This window comes from Schistocerca gregaria, chromosome 4 (genome assembly GCF_023897955.1).
Source record: "Schistocerca gregaria isolate iqSchGreg1 chromosome 4, iqSchGreg1.2, whole genome shotgun sequence".
Classification (NCBI taxonomy): Eukaryota; Metazoa; Arthropoda; class Insecta; order Orthoptera; family Acrididae; genus Schistocerca; species Schistocerca gregaria.
In genome coordinates this window covers 304603492-304626224 of record NC_064923.1, presented here as the reverse complement: position 1 = coordinate 304626224, position 22733 = coordinate 304603492, and the positions used below count along the sequence as shown (strand labels likewise).

Genomic DNA, 22733 nt, shown 5'->3' with positions numbered 1-22733 from the left:
CCAAAGTGTGTTGTAAATAGAGTTAGTGGTAAAGAAACAATAATTTAAAACGTCGTATCCGATGCTGAAGTTTGACTACACGAACAGCGAAAATGTAGTTAGAGACAAACTTGTTTCCTTTCATCCTGTTATGGGGGCGTTAGCGAGAAAAAAATTCGTAAGAGTTTGAAAACATGTCTAAACTTAAGCGCCATCATTGTCAAATACTGGATGAATGAAGTCCGCTTATTTGCGTTTCGTCAGGTACGCTTGTCTTATTGTGCTGAACTGTTAACATAAGATTATACCTCACAATGAGCAGATTATGACAGCATTCCAAATTTTTAACATCGTTCAGTAATTCTCGAAACGCTGAAAATCGAATTTTTGTAGCCCTTACGCTTCAACTGGTACTAGGTTCTGGGTTCCGGAATGGCGTTTTAGTAATATAAATATGTGTTTAGTTATCTTTATTGCTAAGTAGGCTCCTTATTTATAGCATGTGTTAATGTAGGCACTGATGCAGTGTAGAAGTCACTGTAACACCCCTGTTTAGACTTGTTTACAATATGTGTTAATGTCACAATGTCATGTGAAAGTGACTGCGACCCCACTGCATGTACTGTTGTGTTGGCCTCAGGTGTATGTGTCGTCTCTTTTACATATGTAAAACGGAGCAGAATAGATCAAGATTTTATGCTGCCGCATGTATGCATACTGTTTCAGGAGTACGAGGTGTTTGTTTCAGAAAAGTTATACTTAAATTTCAAGGATGCCTTTTTTGCATCGAGTTTCTGTGAGATACTAGCACAACAATTTGTATGAGTTTGATGAACGCTAGGCTGAATACACAACCCATTCCCCTTCCTTAATATGGCACTCCAAAGGCTACGCATCTCATGCAGTGATTAAAACCCGAATATTAGTCTCTGAAGTGGTAGAGACGAAAATCAATGTTAGTTCATGCTTGGACAACGTTCGTTCTTACCATAGCACTGCGCTGGCCAGAACTATCACAGCACAGTACTTGAAAGAATGTCTGCCTTGCGTAAGGTTAGCTGTCAATCCTGTTTTTTATTCGCACGCAAGTCTTATAGTGAGACAACAGGTATATATATCCATATATATTTTGAAATATTTCGAAAACGGCGTGTCATTCATACATATCTGATATTTACTGACTTCGTAAGTAATGGTCCTTAAAGTCAGTATATCAAATGTTATCACATTATGCCTTTCACTTTGTCATCCATAAATTTTATTGTTTTCAATTTTCACCCTGTACTTGAAAAGGCCTGAACAACAGAAGTCGCGATACTGAAATAAATAAATAAATAAAAGCTTAAAGTCAAATACAGACAATGATTTCGTTTTAAAAAGTGTGCTTAAATTTTTTTCTACTCTGTCTTCTGGGATTAAATTATGGATTCTCGAAGGAAACCCAAGTGATCTCCAAGTGCTAACGAACTAAACCTGTCGCAGTATTTGTGGTAACAGTCAATAATCGTGGGAAAGATGGAGAGTATATTACCTCTCATTATGCAGCAAAACCGGGATAATATTTGGTAGTGGGCAAGGTGCATTGTTACCCGCCAGCTTCACTGAAACTGATCAGCTGCATTAGCAAAGCTCCTGAGTTCACTGTGAAAAGCCAGAAAATTGGTCACGGAAGAAAAGGCGTTTGCTGTGGAAGACTTTCATAGTTACCCAAGAATCCTTTAAGCCATATTCTCGCTCTAAGCCGCTGCCTGTCTAAGTGAGAAAACAAATATAATCTCTCTGACAAATGAATGTATAGGTAATATAGATTATATATAAAAACTGATTTTATACAGTTAAAGAAAAAACACGAGCTAAATTTCATTCCGAATATATGGTACAAGGGGCGAAGAAAAAGTTACAGTTTGAAGGCAAAATCACCGTGAACACTTAGGCAATAATCCCACCTAAGCACAAAGTTAAATATATCCGTTTGGTAAATTACCGTGTCCTGCTGCGTGAAGTAGTTCATAACTGCCTACTGCACAGCCTTGTCCGACAAGAATCGTCGACTCTGCATGGTCTTTTTTAACGGACCGAAGGCTTCATAGTCGTATCTGGAAGGGTCAGCATTATAGGGCGGGTGCTCGAGAGTCCCCCATTTGAGATGGCGTAAATTCTGCGTTACGACATTTTCTATACAGGAACGTGCATTATCTTGAAACAGCAGCACCCCCGAGCAGCATTCCACAACGATGGTTTCCAGCACGCATGCTGACCCATACACGATCTTCGCTGTCCGACGGATGTCTTACTGTGTTCGTCTTTCTGCAGCCAAGAAAAGAATAATAGCATCTTGGTCCTGACTGGGCGCATTTGGTAATAACGTAGTCATAGTTCACGTTTCCGCATTTACCGCACACAAGCCGAAAAGACATTAATGCAGTAATAGACTCTTGTCTACATGTCGGTGCTGATAAATCCACTTCGGAGACCCTCTACGTTGCATACATAGTGTAGCAACGCCCTCTAACGGAAATTTTTGATCGCCCCTTATATTATGATCTCGGCACATGAAATTTATATTAAATTTTTATTACTTAATCAGTAATGAAGTTTATAATCATTTTCCGAAATATTGGTTGAAATTACACGCTCTATCACAACCCCCTGAGGATACGGAATCACTAGTATTTTGTGCACTGATTTTTTTTGAACTACCGCTGTGGATTAATGCCACGAGAACTGTAAACTTAAACTGGCGCTCGTTAACAAAATCTATAAAATGCTTGTGAGGGGGGAGGGGGGAGGGGGGATGAGGGAGAATAATTCCGCGTTCATTCTATAGCGAATACTGTCCGCTGCTTTTTATGATTGGTGGAAATTTTCAAAATGTCTAGGAAGGGTAACGTAAACACAAAGGTAGTCATCTGATTACAGGCCTTTCTCATAATTAACTATGGCAAAAACCATACTTTTTCTGAAGTATTTGTAGATACTTGTAGTGTCTTGCAACAGTCTCTAACGGAACACTGTATGCTTGCTATTGAAGGAATCACTTTATTGAAGAATAGCTACCCTTCTGAAGATTGTGCAGTGGCCTCTAATGATTACTATACACATTCGAAGTATAATACTTGAATTGTTCTCATCTCTGGTTAGTTACAATTTATTATGGAAATGAATCACAGATGACTGGATGATAATTGTGTAGTAAACTGTATAGTGATTTGCTACTGATTCTATTTATAAATAAATGATTGTTGCAATAATAAGTGTATATGCATCGCTATTATACACTTACTGCTGCACCGGCCAGTTATTTACGAACACTGTTCATCACAAAATCAGTGGTGTCCAAAATGTGAGGCGAACAAAACTATTGTAGATGGACAACAATTCAAAATATAGATATAGTGTAAATAGCTCAAGCATGAAGAAAGCAGTAAGTCCAGTGCAAATAATCTGCCCATACTAAGAAAGAGAGCCACAGTAAAACTCACGAAAGTTGAAAAGAAAGCAGAAAGACACAAGTAAAATTAGATTTTAACAAAATGTAACAACAAGCTCTTTAGACATGAAAGAAGTGCTTTGATAGGTCAGATAATTTGGAGAAAATATACAGTTCCTTTAATGAAACAACCCTAACAGAGTGCACAAGGGACAAGAATTTGAATAACCGAACGAAAATTTGAATCCCATTAATCTCAAGTTCGAACTGAGAGCCTTGACAACCGCACATACTTCTTCAATCCAGAACAACAAAAAAGTATTCCATCAGTACTTGCAGTGATGAAAATTTATGATTTAGAAACACAAAAAATATCACAGCAAGTACAGTTATTTACAACTAAGCACACAAATCATGAAATGAAATGTGAGTAAAAACTTGTGCTGATTAATTACCTCTGGGCATGTTTCTATAACTACTGAGAAATGAATTAGCATTCGTGCATGAGAAACATAGAAAATGCAGATGAAAACTGCAATACAATAACAAGGTACTTTAATTCGATAGTAGGACAATACCAAAATAATGAATACTCAGAGGTCATACGTTAAGAGTTTGCCAAGAAGACTGCCACGTTTGTCCTTAAAACATTCATCGTGAAGAAAACACACTAGTAATAAAAATAATGGGAATTTATTTGAGAATATAGATGTATACCAGATTAAATTAAGTAACAAGCTCTGCACCTAAGAAAATTATTTCACAAATACATACGAAAGGAGCTATCATTTAGCAAAGGCACCTGAAGATGTTACAGGTACGAAGAACACAAAGGAAAAAAACCTGAAAGGGAACAAGTAGCTGCTTAACAGATGACGTGAGTTTCAAGTAAAAAACATTAAAAACATGATGGAATGTTAATGATAGAAACATAACAGCGCAAGTTTGGAAGTAGTCCTAGAAATAAGTTACAAAAAAGACTTAAAGAATGTAGAATCACACATCAGAATAAAATAATACAAACAGTCGTATAAGCAAACGTAGGCTTCCGTGGCCATTGTCACAGTCAACAAAATCCTTCTGGGTTTGGTAACCAATACACCCTGAGGAAGGCGCCTTGCAAAAGTCGCCGAAACGTGGGAATTTTACAGATGACAATGCGGCCTCAAACCCAGAAGAATTTTATTGACAATCGTATAAGCAGTTGATGAGTTTTTGTTTTTAAAATAGATTAAGAGGGCGGCTAAATGGATGTGAATGAAATAAACAAGAGAGTAGAAATGAATTGGTGTACTCTGGAAACATGAACGAGTTTACAGAAATGTAATATATGTGTCTTAAACAGAAAGTTTACAGTCAACGCGTATCAACAAGTCTGATTTAAAGCAGTATGGTATGGAGTGCCAAACGTTAAACCATTGTAAAAGTATTAGTCGAAATTTAATGATCTGTGGTAGGTAAACAATAACTACATCAGACTAGAGTGGAAGACATAACTGTGACCATAATGAAAACGTAATGGAAACAGGCGGAGGCATTTTGCCACATAATTGCGTGTTACAAGGACGAAAGTAGTTTTTTGCTGGATTCCAAGAGATACGAAAAGACCAATGAGACGATGTAAAGGGAGGTGGGTGGACAGTACTGGTTAATATGGATGATTATAGCTGAAACCTATTAGGTGTGGAGAAGGCTCGAGGAAGCCTATGTAGAGGGGTGGATGTCTAACGGCTGACGGTGAAGATGGTCTAATACAAAAGTAATATTTGTTTGTCCGTTTTCTATGTGATCCTATACCATTATCCGATTTCCAGTGAATGTTTGGTGAGCTGTTGCTTGCCCGCGCTCGAAGGTTTCTGTGGGAGCTAGAACTATCTCCCACCCATAGGGATAGGGGTGGAAAAGTGTGAAGGTAGTATACCCCAACTACCCTTGGGGCTGGGGAGTGGTAAGTCGTGACATGTAAAACTCGTATATTGATTGCTGTTGTAATAAAGTTTACTGCACCAGGAATAGATTAAACACCTGCGAAGTGAAACCAGAAAATAGCTAGGTCTACTGATACACCCCCATGTGCGATAGCACCTGCTCGTGGACGGGGGAGGGGGGTAAACCGTCGAACCTGTAGCAGCACTATTATCTACTACAGGAGATGAAGAAGAAGGGTTAATGAAGGAGGTAATAGTAAAAACTTATACTATTTATTCGGGGGAATGCTATATCTGGTGCCCAAATTATTAATGGTACAAGTCAGTTACCAAATCCACCAATTATAATGGGCATTACTATGAAGAAAATTATTAAGAATGCATGAGCTGTGTTAATATTATAAATTTGGTCATCCCAATTAGTGATCCTGCTTGACCTAGTTCAGCACAAATACGTATTCTTATTAATGTTCCTACTATTCCTGCTCATGCTCCAAATAGGAAGTATAAAGTAGCAATGTCCTTATGGACTGCTGAGAATAGACTGCAAATCTACTTCTGAGATTTTCAATTTTATCATTATTGGTCTTATATTCAATTATAACTCTAGACTGCAATTCTAGAGGTGTAATGCTTTATTAAGGCCTAAAAGATTATTCTTTAAACTATAAGAGAGGGGAGGGAAAATTTGACTTTGGCACGAATAGTGCCCTCCTCCACACACCGCTTGGTGGCCAGCGGAGTGTATGACTGTATATGTAGATGAGCATGTAGATAACTTTGAAGGTTATTAGTTTAATTAACTTAAGTCCTTAGTATATTGACATTAGGGTTGGTGTTGAAATTAATCCTATTGTTGAAATTGTAACAGTTATAGGAAGAATAAATCTTTATTTTTAGGACTTTATTTTTATTGGTAACCAGTTTTCACTATATGATATAATTAGTGCTGAAAATCTAATTCATATATAATAATAAAATGTGAGTGTGGTTAATACAACAATAATTGTTATCATGGTTGCTTTGTTTTTTCATAATTGATTGTATAACAAATCACTTTGATAGGAACCCTAGAAATGGGAGCAAACCTCCCAGGGATAAAAGTGATAAGAAAATTATAAATTTAATTTCAGTTTTCATGTTTCTCGCTGAGTAGATATGGTTTACGAAGAATAAATTTATTTGCTTCGATAGCAATTATTTTGTAATCATTCTGTTGATCTGCTCATATTAGCTCTGAATATAACTGCACGATTTGTAGCCATTCTTTGTCATATAATTACAATGAATATGATGATTTCTACAATAGTGATTGTTGACCCAATAATTAATACTACATTTCATGATGTGTATGAGCATGGGTAGTCTGAATATCGTTGTGGTGTTCCTGCTAGACCTAGAAAGAGTTGAGAGAGAAAAGGTTAAATTTAGTCCAATAAATATAATTGTAAAATAAATTTTACTCATGTATTGTTTTTGGTTATTCCTCCAAATAATGGGTATCATTGTATAACACCTCCTATAATTGCAAATACTGCTCCTGTGGTCAGTATGTAGTGGAAGTGTGCTACTACATAGTATGTATCGTGGAGCACAACATCAAGGGATGAATTTGCTAATAGTAGACCTGTTAAGCCACCAATTGTGAATAGTAAAATAAATCCTAGAGCTCATAATAATGGACAGCTGAACCTGAATTTAGTTCCATATAATGTAGCTAGGCATCTGAATACCTGTTGGTATGGCAATAACTATTTTTGCTAATGTGAAGTATGCTCGTGTATCAACATCGACTCCTGCTTTGAATATATGGTGTGCTCGTACAATAAATACACATATTGGTGATGATGATGATGATGATGATGATGTAACATTCCTGAAGTTTGAGGTTGACTTGAGGGTTGCAAAGACAGTGACATATCAGCATATCACTTGTTACCTGCATAAAATTACTGTGAGAGTAAGACATCCCTAGCACCCCTATGACAGAGATGGGAATGAAAAGGGGTGCCTACCTAGAAAGAAAAGAGGCACTGCAAGACACACCAGGTACAGGTAGTATAAAATAAAAATCGCAATATCTTGGTGATATTCACTTACTTGTGTAGGCAGTGGACTACTTATGGACTACCTTTTCTTAAATACGCTCTCAAGGTCTTTAGTAAATGAATTCATTTCATATGGCGCACAGTTGTACAGCGTCTTGAGGTCACCAGAGCAGAAGGATGTATTTCTGCAGGACGTATTTCTGATCGACTTAGATTCCTCGAGTGTCTTAGGTATTTTGCACATGCACCCAGCGGATCACCTATGGCTACTTCTTTGCAGGCTGTCACCTCGCTCTTGAAACACAGTTAACTGTTGTCTATGGGAAGAGGAGTGGGCATCTTACAACTCTCTGTGACTCCTCCAGTCAGGTGAACATATCCTATCCCATGACAGATCGTTAATAGTTTCCTGCAACAGCGAGAGGACCCAGCAACGAGCAGCGCTTGTGCATTTGTTTAAGTACATCACATTAAACTTATTTTGTGTTCAAACAAGAGGGCAGATATTGCTGCATACTGCTTCAGTTGACGATGAGCTGCATGCAATAGAAATTTAAGGATCCTAGGAAACGTCTTACCTGCCATCAAGTTATTATAGTCCGATTAAAATTATTTGATAGTTGTCGTCTGTCACTTGCCGCTACAGTGTTGCGACATCGACTATAGGCGACACACAGATGCAGCGGTCATGTCATAAATGCTGTCCATGTATAACACGGAGCAATGTTAGAAGTGGCCGCCTCGACGTAAGTCGGGAATGAGAGATGCTCCATCGACAGCTGATTTTAATTGACCAATGATTAATCTGCGACAGACGACGGGATTTCTAGCCCATAATTTAACGTCAAGCACTAAGCTAACCACAACCTCGTGGTGTGCAATGTACCCCGGAAAACGGCGGTCAACAATCTGGGGCAGAACTAAAATCACAATCGCTTCGTTCACGGCGATTAAAGCTAACATCTACGAACAAACTGAAGACAGAAAAAAAATCAGTTTCAGCGATAAAAGTAAACTGTAATTTATCGATGTTATTGGTTACCTGAAATTATCCTCACACTGGCTGCATGAGCTGCCGCATTACCAACCGATGAGCACTCCTCATTGGCACTTAGTTGCAAATTATAACTGACAAAGGTAGATTCCAAACAAAGAAAGAATGATAGAAAGAAAAATAAGGGCAGACAAAAAAGTCAATAAAATGATGAAAATAACACAGCAAAGTATTAGAAATAAAAAAATACGTTCAAACTGAATGGAAATAATAAACTCTCTTTATTAGGTTTAGAAATTTGACAGGATTTGAACCGACGACCTTTTACAGGTAGGGTTTCTACGCTAACAATTGCGCTGTATCACAAGTCTGGATTAAATAGTTACAACTGTGGTGACCCAGTCACAGCCGTGAATTGTAGCCTTCAAAAATTCGGCTTCAGGCAATGTCGTGTGAATCTTATTTACTGTAAGCAGATCTCTGTGATTATAGTAACAATGTATGTGACGCTGAATCGCGTCTTGCGCGGAAGTATTCAGGATCGTGTGGTTAGTGCTGCTTATGAAACGTGTGTATTTCATTAGCTTCGTTGTGCTTTATTGTCGTTATCATATGTGATAAAATATTATTAAAAGTGGCAGCGGCATCCAAACACATCAAGAAAGTCATCTGAACTAGGAACTGAAAGTGAACAGACCAATTGTTGTGGCAGTTTTGCAACGGCGAACGTTTCGGGAGTGACGCTGAGCGCTCTGATTCGAGGAAACCAGCTCCAACGCCTGAAGTGTCAACTATCAAGTAATTTTAATCGGACTACAAGTGAGATCTGTGACTCAGCTTTTATTTTTCACCAGCGAGCGACACTTTCCTAATTTCTTCTCTTAGTGTTTATCATTATCCTAGAGCTTTAACAGCACTGTCTAAATCGTTTTGTGTTACAGTTTTATATTTTGTGTAGCTGCTGAATTGGATGAATGAGTATGAGCGCCACTGGGAGAAAACTAAAAAGAATTTTTTGGTCTTGTAAGATTTTGTTTTAGACACTTTAATCATGGGTGCTTTAGCACGAGCATTCATAACGGTGTGTCGTAATAAAGTGGACACGCAGACACACATACGTACACAATTGCGCGCCCACACACACACACACACACACACACACACACACACACAAACACAAACACAAACACACCCTACACACAAACATTTAGGCTGAATGGGAACTATTACAGGGTCTGTATTTAACACAGATATCAGTCAACAAATGGTTATACAGAGACTCATTTCAGAAACTCTTATCTCTTAACGTTCACATTACCTCGTCAAGTGTCATGAATCTGTCGAACGAGACCCCCCCTTGCGGTAGCTCAGCCAGGTTCCTGGTTTGAGAACGTCCTCGTTCCAGTAACCTGCGGGGAAACAAGTGATAGCTCTCACATCTGTATACCTTGCTCATCCAACGATAAACGTGCAGTACAAGGCGAAATACGTATAAACAAAGCGTGTGGTTTAGTATGCTAGCACGGCTTAGCATCATTAGTCATGTGTATGATCTAAAACACGGCAACGAAAGGTACCATACTCAGCGGGTAAGTAAGACCCATATGAAAATAAACAATACTTTGGAAAATACACAAAGGAAGAAGTTGTTATATGGTATGAAGAATGGAAACGTCGAACGTTCTGAATGCCATTTTTCCACAAAACACGTTTTTACTGCTGTTGTGTTCTTGGTATTCTGTTGCACGTCCCTAGAGTTGTTCCATGTACCAAATGATGGGAAAGATATTCCAACCATTCATTGCTAGATGCCGCATAGTCTTTGTGTGAAGCACTACCACCCTCTTGAATTCCAAGCAGCAGCAGTGAAGGTCTCTCCCATTTAGTTGACGCACAGCTTGTGTGGAAAGCAGAGTGCATCTAAGCTTTTCTTTGTATCAATGACACATCTTTGAAATCGAAGGCAGATTTTGCAGTTATGGACAAATGGAGAAAGGCAAGCTAGGCCTTTGTTCCGCGACACTGACACAAGATTGTTGAGTCAGATAAAGCTATGAAACTATTCCATGTAATTCCAGTCGTACATTGTTGTCGATGCAGGCGTGTAAGATGTCCAGATGCAGAATAATTAAAGTGTGTGATACTCATAAATCTGAACTAGCTACTAAAAATTCTTACTTTGGAACATAAGAATGGGAAAACGTCAATGTATTCAAAAGAGGAAAGAGCATGGCTGATGAATGTTATAGTGTAATTCATATGAAAGACCAGCCATGTTTATCAGTTGCCATACAGAAGGGCCTGTTGACAATGTTGCCATTTCTTCGTCAACAGCACAGGGAGTTCTACTGTAAAGTTTGCAACATATGATACCAAGAATGGAGCTGTGGAAGAAACGGAAGTTAATACTGAGAGATTTCTTCCCTTGAATTTACTTTGTTATTCTCAAGAAAAAAATTTAAGAGATATGAGAAATGGAATTTTGTTGACTACAGTTCTGCTAGTTAAAGCATTACTGCTGTATTTCTGTACTAGTATTATTACAAGCAAAAGTATTGACTCAGTATAAATGGCACCTGAAACGAAGTCTTTCTTAATGCCTACTTCCTCTGTATGGAACTTAGAACTTCCTTAATTGATTATTTATTTTCTAATATGTCTTATTTTTTGTAATGATGACGTGAACAGCAGAATTCTGTGGTATCATAGTACCGTTCCAATTTTTTGGAAGCAAATAAGTTATGTTCAAAAAGCAGGATATCATTTTTTTCTTTCTCTTGAAAAATGTGAGATTTGGCACTTAGAACGTTTGACACTTCCATTCTGCCTTAGCGATCACAAATACACCACTGTGAACGTCGTTGGGTATACAAATAGAATAAAACACGGCAGTGAGCTTATCATAAACCTTATAGTATGCTGTACAGCTCTTTAAACTTTCAACCTGTTGCCATCAGGATAACGACTATGAGCTTAAATTTGTGAGTGATGTTCAATAAGTAATGCAAAGCATGCTTTTCTAAGAGCAGGTGGGTTTTATTACTCCCCACTCTTTCGTTACAAAATACTATTTTTCAGCATAATCTCCATCCAGTGCAACAGCCTTACGCCACATTACTGGGAGGGCGTGTATACCCGCGTGTTACTACTCTACTGGTCGATGTCGGAGTCAACTTCTTACTGCCTTCTCCCCCCCCCCCTCCCCCCCCCCCTCCCCCCCCCCCCCCCCGGGGGGCCAACAGCTCTTTTGTCTCTACATCTGTAGCACACAGGGTTCCCCGATCTATTGCAGCTTTCATTCTTTTCCAGGGCTGCTTTATCTTCCCCTTCCTTCTCCTTCCCTGTCCTTGTCCCTTTCCCTTTGCCCCTTCCTTTCCCTCACTTGGTGTTCTTATTTGTCCACAGCTCGTAGTCGTGCGGTAGCGTTCTCATTTCCCGCACCCAGGTTCCTGGGTTCGATTCCCGGCGGGGTCAGGGATTTTCTCTGCCTCGTGATGACTGGGTGTTGTGTGATGTCCTTAGGTTAGTTAGGTTTAAGTAGTTCTAAGTTCTAGTGGACTGATGACCATAGATGTTAAGTCCCATAGTGCTCAGAGCCATTTGAACCATTTTTTGTTGTTCTTTACGTCGGTCCATCTATCCTCCTGACTTGGCTTCATCTTGTGGTTTTGGTTGGTTGCTTTTCCTCCTCTTTTTGGCTATCCTTTTTTGGTCCCCCTCATGAGCTTGATCCCCATCTCTAAATTTGAAATATGTAGTGCGAGCCAGATTGGGAAGAACACGTCTTTGATGTGGGTTCCTCCTCCTCCTCCTCCTCCTCCTCCTCCTCCTCCTCTCCCTCTTCCTCATCTATTTCCCCCATTCCCCTCCCTGCCCGTCACAGCCCTTTAGCCTCCTTGCTAGGTCACCAGCTCGGTAACCAGCCTGTGTCGTTGGGCTGTTATGTACCAATCTGGTCGAGCCTCTTGACACCACAGGAATCACACTGCTGATACCCAGTCTGTGAACACCTCGTGCAAGCCTAGGAGTGGTTGCCCTTCTTTTCGGGGCATCGGAATTCTCAGCAATGGCCGTCCCACCAGGTGGCTGTTGCTGTGGCTGGGTGGCACCCATGTTCGGAGTGGGTGATACCAGGGCGGACGTTTAGCACGTGAAACGTGTTAAACTCTCTGTCCACACTTCTGCAGCCGCGTCTCTTCCTCGAGCTAGTTCCTGTTTCTGCATTCCTGGCCTTACCCTATTCAACTACCCCCTGGGAGGAGCGTCAGGATCACCAGCTTGGGGTCAAACCCTTTCCACAGTTCCTGGTTTGTACCAGGACTGACGGGGAGTCTCTTGCCACCGCCAAACCACTTTTCTTTGTGGAACGTATTGAGGACAAGTTTAGTGAAGTTATTAAGCAAGATAAGATCTGCCTCTCTCCTTACAACGACAACTTCTGCCACTCAGTCGGCCTCCCTCTGTGCCTGCGAATTGTTAGGAGACATCCCTGTAACTATCGCTCCTCACAAGTCACTCAATATGGCACAAGGTATAATTTTCCACAGAGAATTTCTCCTCCAGTTCGATGATGAACTTAGGGCTAATCTAGATCGATGTGGCCTTCATTTCATCCAGCGTGTCCATAGAGGCACTAAGAACCATTGTGTAGACACTGGCGCTTTCATAGTGGCATTTGAGGGGGATACAATGCTCCAAGGGCCCCGAAGCCATTCACACTCTGTCCAATCCCGACATCACTGCCACCTACTCCCTTACTATTAATGCGCAAGTCAAAGGACGAGGCTTCCCGGGGGCTCCACCTCCGCCTACTCATCTCAAATCAGACCCTGCTTTTATGTATGTCACCCCATCCTCGTCGGTGAAGACCACTGACAGAGTGACATGACCTCCCCTCAGCTTCTTTAAGACTTACCTGCACTCTCTCCACGCGCTAATCCAGTGGAATTGCGACGGATGTTATCGACACCTACCGGAAATACAACGACTTGTTTCCTCCTATTCTGCATTCTGTCTTGCTCTTCAAGAAATGCACTTCCGTGATATTTTGTGATTATTGGGCGTTGTCTCGAAATTGTGCCGGCACTGGGATAGCGTCTGGAGGGGTCTGCACTTTGGTTCGCGCCAGTGTCATTAGTGACTGGATTCTCCTTTCTACCAACCTGGAAGCAATCGTGGTTAAAGTGCTAAAGACTCTGCCAATCGCCGTTTGCAATGCCTACCTCCCTCCAGGTAGACCATTTTCTGACGTTGAACTGCCTACCTCAACACAGCAACTCCCGCCTGCATATCTCTTCCTCGGAGACTTCAATGGGGGAGTGTCACTTTCACTGGTAGGGATCTTCTAATTGACCAACTTATTACAGAGTTTGATTTGTGTCTCCTCAATGACTGTTTCCCTACCTACTTCAGTGCCACTCATGGCACCTTTACAGCTATAGATCTCGTGATCTCCTCCCCTGCTCTCGTGACGTCCCTACATTGGTCATCCCATGATGATCTTTGTGACAGTGACCACTTTCCGGTGATTCTATCATGCCCCTGACGCCGCCACGCAGACAAGCCCACACGGTGGGCATTCCACAGGGACAATTGGCCTTTATATACGTCTGCTGTGCACTTCGACACATTTCTCTCGAATTGCATTGATGCGGTCGTGCAGGGCATCTCTGCCACTATTCTTCATGGCTCTGGCACTGCTGTCCCCCTATCCACAGGTCCTCCTCATAGTCGACCGGTACCGTGATGGACCAAGGACCCAGGAGTCGCTGTCCGGGACCCCCGACAGGCACTGCAGCGATTTAAAAGACCGTCTTCACAGACCAACTTCGCTTTTAAGTGTCTCCGTGCTAAGGCTCGTACCTTATAAGCAGATTAAAAAGGAATGCTGGGAGCACTATTTTTCCTCCTTGGGGACGTATGCAACTTCAGTACAGGTTTGGTAGCCTGAGACACCAGTGACAGTCAACTGTCTAGGACCTTGTCCTTCGAGGTGCTCCGTGGCTGATCCATTGGTCCCTGCAGAACACCTCATGACACATTTTGTGACAGCATCAGCGTCCTCTTGATATCCCACTGCCTTTATCCGGCAGAAACACCGAGTTGAACAGACCTCCCCTCTGTTTCAACGCTCACAAAGCTGAACGCTATTAGGATCCCTTCTAATGGGAATTCTTGCAGGCTCCTTTCTCTTCACCCAACACGGCGCCAAAACCGCATGATCCAAAACTTGCACATTATGCAGAGGCAACATCTACTCAGGGTCTTCAAGCGCAGTCAGCTCAGGGGTGCCTTCCCCTCGCAATGGCGAAACAGTATAGTTATCCCCTTCCTTAAGCCTCGGAAGACTACCGCTCGATTAGCCTGAAGAACATACTTACATACTTGGTAAACTACTTGAGAGGATGGTTAGCTTCCGATTATGTGCGTTACTCGAATCTGGGGCCTTTTGTCCCCGTATCGGTGTGGCTTCTGGGAAGGACGATTTCCAATAGACCATTTACTCAGACTGGTAACTGGAACCCGACAGTCTTTTACTAACCGCCAGCAAATGATTGCACTCTTCTTTGACCTACATAAAGCATACAACATTCAAGCTATCCTACACGACTGGGGCTTTCGCCGCCCCCTTCTGCTTTTTATCTGCGAGTTTTTATCCCACTGACTCTTCCGGCTTCAAGTTAGCACTTCACTCAGCACCCCTCACATTCATGAGAATGGTATCCCACAGGGTTCTGTATTAAGTGTCACACTCGTCCTCATAGCCACCAATGGGTTTGTAACTGCTGTTGGCCCTCTGGTAACCCCGGCACTACATGTTAACGATTTTTGCATCTGGTGCCGCTGCCTCTCAGTAGCATTTGCTGAGCGCCGGCTCCAAGGCGCCATCTGACGGGCCTCTGCCTGAGCTGTTTCCCATGGCTTCCAGTTTTATCCCCCCAAAACGCGGTTTATGTATTGTTGTCGTCGACCAACGGTACACCCCGATCCAGAATTTTATTTAAACCACCTGCTGCTAGATGTAGCACAGTCCCGTTTCTTGGGCCTTATTTTTGAAAAAAAAAAAAGGTGATTTGGTTTCCCCGTATTCACTACCTGAAGACTACATGCATGCAGAAGCTTAATGCTCTCTGCCTCGTGGCCCACATATCCTTGGGTGCAGACTGCAATCGCCATTCACAGATTCTCTGACCATCCCATATACCCTGTCCTCTTTGCAAACGTGGGATGTCTTCCTCCTGATCACTGCCCATGGGTTGGATTGCTGGTTGGAGTGCGCCTCACTTCCCTCTGTCGGGATCTCTATCTCCACTCACTGGTATGCATCCTGTATATTTCCTCGCACACACCTCCTTGGATGGTATCTAGACCACGGATTAGAACCGACCTATTCTAAGGCCATAAGGTCTCTGTCACCCCTATGGCCTTTTGGCCTCTTGTACGTTTCATCCTTGAAGAGATCCAGGCCGCTGCCATCTTCTACACTGATAGATCTAAAACGATGGATAATGCAGGATTGCCTTCATGTCTGCTACTGACTTAGAAAACCATTTATTGCCAGGATCATTCAGTGTGTTCACAGCAGAGCTGCTAGCCATTAATAAGGCCCACCAATTGTTTACTGAAGCCTTCCTCCACAATGTTATAATATGGCAGCTTGCAGGCAATTGGCCGAAGATACTCTCTTCATCCTTTGATCTCTGCTATCCATGACTTTCTCTCTGCCCTTGGCTGTGTCGCCTACTCCCTTATCTTTCTCTGGGTCCCAAGTCATGTGGGTTTCCCAGGGAATGAACTGACTGGCCGATTGGCAAGAGAAGCCGATGCTTACCCTCCCCGTTCCCTTTCATGATTCCAGCTGCGGATATGTGGATCTACGTCAGAGCTCTCTTTGCTCAAAACTGAAATGACATCTGGTGCGTTACTGCTTTCTTTAATATGCACAATCAAGGAGAATACTGTGGTTTGGCACTCTCCCTTCCATTGTCTTATGCTGTCTATGCATTGGTCGTACCAGGCTCACCCATTGTTTCCTCCTGCATAACGAACCACCCCCACAATTCGGTCGTGGAGCCAGACTGACAGTATCCCACATATTGTGAATGTCCCCTTCTTTTGGCCCTCCTACTGAGTATAGTCTTCCAGAGTCCTTCATCATCATTTCCTTGGGCCTTTATCCCACTTCAATGCGGGGTCGGCCGTGTTACTATGGATTTGACGATGTTAGTAGCAGAGAGTGGCCGGATGCCCTTACTGTCACCACCCCGTACCCCTTCCCCCCCCCCCCCCCCCCCCCCTCAAAGCACGGAATCAGTGTACCCCAACTGCTTGCATCTAGTGTAAGCCATGAAATAGTGCGAACGTTTTCAAATATCTGCGAATCATGTAACAGGTGGGACATGGGTAATAGCCCAGTGTTAACCTAGTGGGATGTGGAAAACCGCCTAAAAGCCACATCCTGGATGGGCCCTTGTCGGTAATCCGCCAGGCTGATTCGATCTGGAGCCAGTGCACCTACCCGAGTCCAGGAAGCAGCGCATTTGCGCCGTCAGTTTACCTAGCGGGTCGTCTTCCAGAGTCTTTAATTTTAATATTAGAGACTATTCACGGATGGCTGAATTGGCCCTCAGTTTCCTCCGTGAAAGCGGTTTATATTTTGCTTTACTCCTGGAGCAGGGGCATTGTGGTTGTGGTTGGGCCTCTCTTCGTGTTTTCTCGATCTCTGACCCCATGACCACTCCAACATGGAAAGACAGCTCTTTTTTCCAGGTTTTAGTTTTGGTCTACTCTTTTATGCCTTCTACTGTGTGTGCCTTAAACCCCTCGTTTTATAGTTTGACTCCCCTGATTGGATGCGTCGACTTTTAGCGGTCCCTCTCCACTCCATGAGTAACTCTGGAATTGCAGTACTGATGACCTCGCCGTTTAGTCCAATAAAACCTTCCAATCAATCAATCTTGCTGCCTCAATAAGCTCCACTGCCATGTACTGCTTCCCGCGCGGTTCGTCCTTTATTGGGCCAAAGACATGTAAGTAGGAAGGTGCGAGATCCAGGTTGTAGGAACAGTAGTCCAATGAAGTTTTGTGAGCTCCTATCGGCTGCACAGACTTGTGTGAGGCCTTACGTTGTCACGGAAAAGGACAAGTTCGTTTACATTGTTGACGAACATGGTGAAGTCGTTTCCTGAGGGTACCACAGCACACTTTAGAGTTGATCGTTGTACATTGTCGGAGGAAATCAGATAGACTAACCCTTTCAGAGTCTTAGAAGACCGGCGCCATGATTTAAGGGCTGAGGATGCAGTTTTGAAGTTTTTCTTCGGAGGAGACGTGATGTGGTGTCACTCCACGGATCGTCGTTTTGTTTTCGGTTCGAAGTGGTGACCCTATGTTTCATCACCTGTTCGGTGTTCTACAAAAATGTGTCAGAACTATCAACAGAGACGTCCTGTTATGCAGCGAGGTATTTCATTGAGATCCGTCGATCGCCTGAAAGGAGAGAGCCCCATTTTCCAACAATGCAGGTGTCACAGCTGTGTGTAGCCGACCGGCACGCGGGAGATAGGACAGGTCTGAGAGACCTTGTTGCGATGATGTCAGACACCTCGTCCAACGATTCACCGTGCTTTTGTTCACGGTCCGGTCTCCGTAGACATTCTGATGGGACCTATTAATATTCACGGTGCACTGGATTTCCGCCCAGAGAAACTCAATGACAGCTCTCTGTCTGGAACGCATCTTCGTTACAGAGTCCATTTTGAAGACTAGGAATAGCGCCGCCACCTATTTGAACTGTATGAAGCTGTAGGAGCCACAATGTCCACAGCAAATTCAGCATTTTTTCAACCGAAATTTATCGAGAAAAAATCTGTTGCGTTATTTATTGAATGCACCTTGTAGTAAGCCGAATTTCAGCGACTAACTTTATCTGATGTTGCTGTTATGTACTGTAATTTGCACAGATATCAGGATGCTCTCGTCTGTTAAGAAAACTAGGCAATAAATCAAATACTCGAGATGTTGTTGTTGTTGTGGTCATCAGTCCTGAGACTGGTTTGATGCAGCTCTCCATGCTACTCTATCCTGTGCAAGCTTCTTCATCTCCCAGAACCCACTGCAACCCACATCCTTCTGAATCTGCTTAGTGTAGTCAACTCTTGGTCTCCCTCTACGATTTTTACCCTCTACGCTGCCCTCCAATACTAAATTGGTGATCCCTTGATGCCTCAGAACATGTCCTACCAACTGATCCCTTCTTCTGGTCAAGTTGTGCCACAAACTTCTCTTCTCCCCAATCCTATTCAATACTTCCTCATTAGTTTTGTGATCTACCCATTTAATCTTCAGCATTCTTCTGTAGCACTACATTTCCAAAGCTTCTATTCTCTTCTTGTCCAAACTATTTATCGTCCATGTTTCACTTCCATACAAGGCTACACTCCACACAAATACTTTCAGAAATGACTTCCTGACACTTACATCTATACTCGATGTTAACAAATTTCTCTTCTTCAGAAACGCTTTCCTTGCCATTGCCAGTCTACATTTTATATCCTCTCTACTTCGATCATCATCAGTTATTTTGCTCCCCAAATAGCAAAACTCCTTTACAACGTTAAGTGTCTCATTTCCTAACCTAATTGCCTCAGCATCACCTGACTTAATTCGACTACATTCCATTATCCTCGTTTTGCTTTTGTTGATGTTCATCTTATATCCTCCTTTCAAGACACTATCCATTCCGTTCAACTGCTCTTCCAAGTCCTTTGCTGTCTCTGACAGAATTACGATGTCATCGGCGAACCTCAAAGTTTTTATTTCTTCTCCATTAACTTTAATACCTACTCCAAATTTTTCTTTTGTTTCATTTACTGCTTTATCAATACACAGATTGAATAACATCGGGGATATACTACAATCCTGTCTCACTCCCTTCCCAACCACTGCCTCCCTTTCATGTCCCTCGACTCTTATAACTGCCATCTGGTTTCTGTACAAATTGTAAATAGCCTTTCGCTCCCTATATTTTACCCTTGCCACTTTTAGAATTTGAAAGAGAGTATTCCAGTCAACATTGTCAAAAGCTAAGTCTACAAATGTTAGAAACGTAGGTTTGCCCTTCCTTAATCTACCTTCTAAGATAAGTCGTAGGGTCAGTATTGCCTCACGTGTTCCAACATTTCTACGGAATCCAAACTGATCTTCCCCGAGGTCGGCTTCTACTAGTTTTTCCATTCGTCTGTAAAGAATTTGTGTTAGTATTTTGCAGCTGTGAGCTATTAAACTGATAGTTCGATAATTTTCACATCTGTCAACACCTGCTTTCTTTGGGATTTGAGTTATTATATTCTTCTTGAAGTCTGAGGGTATTTCGCCTGTCTCATACATCTTGCTCACCAGATGGTAGAGTTTTGTCAGGACTGGCTCTCCCAAGGCCGTCAGTAGTTCCAATGGAATGTTGTCTACTCCAGGGGCCTTGTTTCAACTTAGGTCTTCCAGTGCTCTGTCAAACTCTTCACGCAGTATCGTATCTCCTATTTCATCTTCATCTACATCCTCTTCCATTTCCATAATATTGTCCTCAAGTACATCGCCCTTATATAGACCCTCTATGTACTCCTTCCACCTTTCTGCTTTCCCTTCTTTGCTTAGAACTGGGTTTCCATCTGAGCTCTTGATGTTCATAGAAGAGGTTCTCTTATCTCCAAAGGTCTCTTTAATTTTCCTGTAGGGAGTATCTATCTTATCCCTAGTGATATAATCCTCTACATCCTTACATTTGTCCTCTAGCCATCTCTGCTTAGCCATTTGCACTTCCTGTCAATCTCATTTTTGAGACGTCTGTATTCCTTTTTGCCTGCTTCATTTACTGCATTTTTATATTTTCTCCTTTCACCAATTAAATTCAATATTTCTTCTGTTACCCAAGGATTTCTACTAGCCCTCGTCTTTTTACCTACTTGATCCTCTGCTGCCTTCACTACTTCATCCCTCAAAGCTACCCATTCTTCTTACACTGTATTTCTTTCCCCCATTCCTGTCAATTGTTCCCTTATGCTCTCCATGAAACTCTGTACAACCTCTGGTTCTTTTAGTTTATCCATGTCCCATCTCCTTAAATTCCCACCTTTTTGCAGTTTCTTCAGTTTTAATCTACAGGTCATAACCAATAAATTGTGGTCAGAGTCCACATCTGCCCCTGGAAATGTCTTACTATTTAAAACCTGGTTCCTGAATCTCTGTCTTACCATTATATAATCTATCTGATACCTTTTAGTATCTCCAGGATTCTTCCATGTATACAGCCTTCTTTTATGATTCTTGAACCTAGTGTTAGCTATGATTAAGTTGTGCTCTGTGCAAAATTCTACCTGGCGGCTTCCTCTTTCTTTTCTTTGCCCCAGTCCATATTCACCAACTACGTTTCCTTCTCTCCCTTTTCCTACTACCGAATTCTAGTCACCCATGACTATTACATTTTCATCTCCCTTCACTATGTGAATAATTTCTGTAATTTGATCATACATTTCTTCAATTTCTTCGTCACTACCCACTGTAGTAGGTGTGGGCTTCGTATCTATCTTGGCCACAATAATGCGTTCACTATGCTGTTTGTAGTAGCTTACCCGCATTCCTATTTTCCTATTCATTATTAAACCTACTCCTGCATTACCCCTACTAGATTTTGTGTTTATAACCATGTAGTCACCTGACCAGAAGTTCTGTTCCTCCTGCCACCGAACTTCACTAATTCCCACTATATCTATCTTTAACCTATCCATTTCCCTTTTTAAATTTTCTAACCTACCTGCCCGATAAAGGGATCTGACATTCCACACTCCGATCCGTAGAACGCCAGTTTTCTTTCTCCTGATAACGACATCCTCTTGCGTAGTCCCCGCCCGGAGATCCGAATGGAGGACTATTTTACCTCCGGAATATTTTACCCAAGAGGACGGCATCATCATTTAATCATACAGTAAAGCTGCATGCCCTCGGGAAAAATTACGGCCGTAGTTTCCCCTTGCTTTCAGCCGTTCGCAGTACCAGCACAGCAATGCCGTTTTGGTTATTGTTACAAGGCCAGATCAGTCAATCATCCAGACTGTTGCCCCTGCAACTACTGAAAAGGCTGCTGCCCCTCTTCAGGAACCACACGTTTGTCTGGCCTCTCAACAAATACCCCTCCGTTGTGGTTGCACCTACGGTACGGCTGTCTGTATCGCTGAGGCACGCAAGCCTCCCCACCAACGGCAAGGTCCATGGTTCATGGGGGGAGGATACTCGAGATTGGCGGTTTCATTGTACGGTAATAGCTAAGGTCGCTGCGTCCCTTGCAACCAACTGGAATATATTTTTGCGAAACCGTGTCATTTTCCGTACTTGGGGCGAAGTAGTTATAATAAGTTATTAAATGCTTGTCTGTCCATTCGAGAGAAACTCATGCAATCATTAATTTCTGTGCTTAATATTTCATTTAGCAGATTTTCGTGGGTCTATTTTTCTCGCTCTTGCAATAATTCCCTAGACCAGCGCCTCATTTTCTTTTTCTTTATGCACAGCGTTAAAATACTGAAAGAAATTCGTTGTCTGTGCTGGTAACCAACAACACTAGTGTTAAAATATTGTAATTCCTGATATGGTAACTTCACAGTGCGAGAGCTACTCCAAATGTGAGGTTTAGTTTCACAAACTTGGTTTGTACGTCTCTGCGTCTACGTTTGACGATCCTATGGAAAGCAAATACCGAACCTAACAAGCAAGTTTGATCCTTTACAGTATCCTTAAACGGCCAATGTTTTTTGTCAGCCGTCAATCCACATCTCTCTTAAACAAATCAAACCGTCTTTATTACACAAATTCGTCAAATAAAAGTGGCATATTGTAAAGTATTTTGACATATACGAAGTCTGACAAATTGTTTAATTGTCAACGGGGGCCTTATCGATGAACAGAGTATAGACGCCGCACAGGAATATTTGCACTGGAATTCTGGCCAAAATTGTAAAACTTTTAGTTTACTGATCGATTGCTGCTAGTATATTTTATAGTACTGATCAACTTGTGGGTTCATAAATCAATTTTCAGGGGCCTCAGATATGTCTTTTAAGCTCTCTTAAGAGTTGAAGAAGAGCTTTTTCCGTCAGGCAACATTTTTCTTGATTAAGGTATCAGCTTCATTCTAATTTCTTTGTGGCTTCACTAAATGGTTGTTTTAAAATGAATCGGATCAAAATGTACAGCTTTTGTTTAAACTATGGGCTAACCTAATTACTTAAATTTGTAAACAGTAACGACATTGAAAATTTTACTACACAGTATTTTAGTTCGCCTGTCATTTTTTTTTAGCAAGT

The 22733-nt window shown here is 41.9% G+C and overlaps 1 protein-coding gene across 1 annotated transcript in view; it reads right to left on the bottom strand.

Annotated features, from left to right (window-relative positions):
• LOC126266705 (carboxypeptidase B-like) overlaps positions 1-22733 on the bottom strand; it is a 166418-nt gene that overhangs the window by 78155 nt on the left and 65530 nt on the right. Inside the window, exon 3 of the mRNA XM_049971147.1 lies at positions 9698-9788. Coding sequence (XP_049827104.1) covers positions 9698-9788 — 91 coding nt within the window. The remainder of the gene's footprint in view (positions 1-9697; positions 9789-22733) is intronic.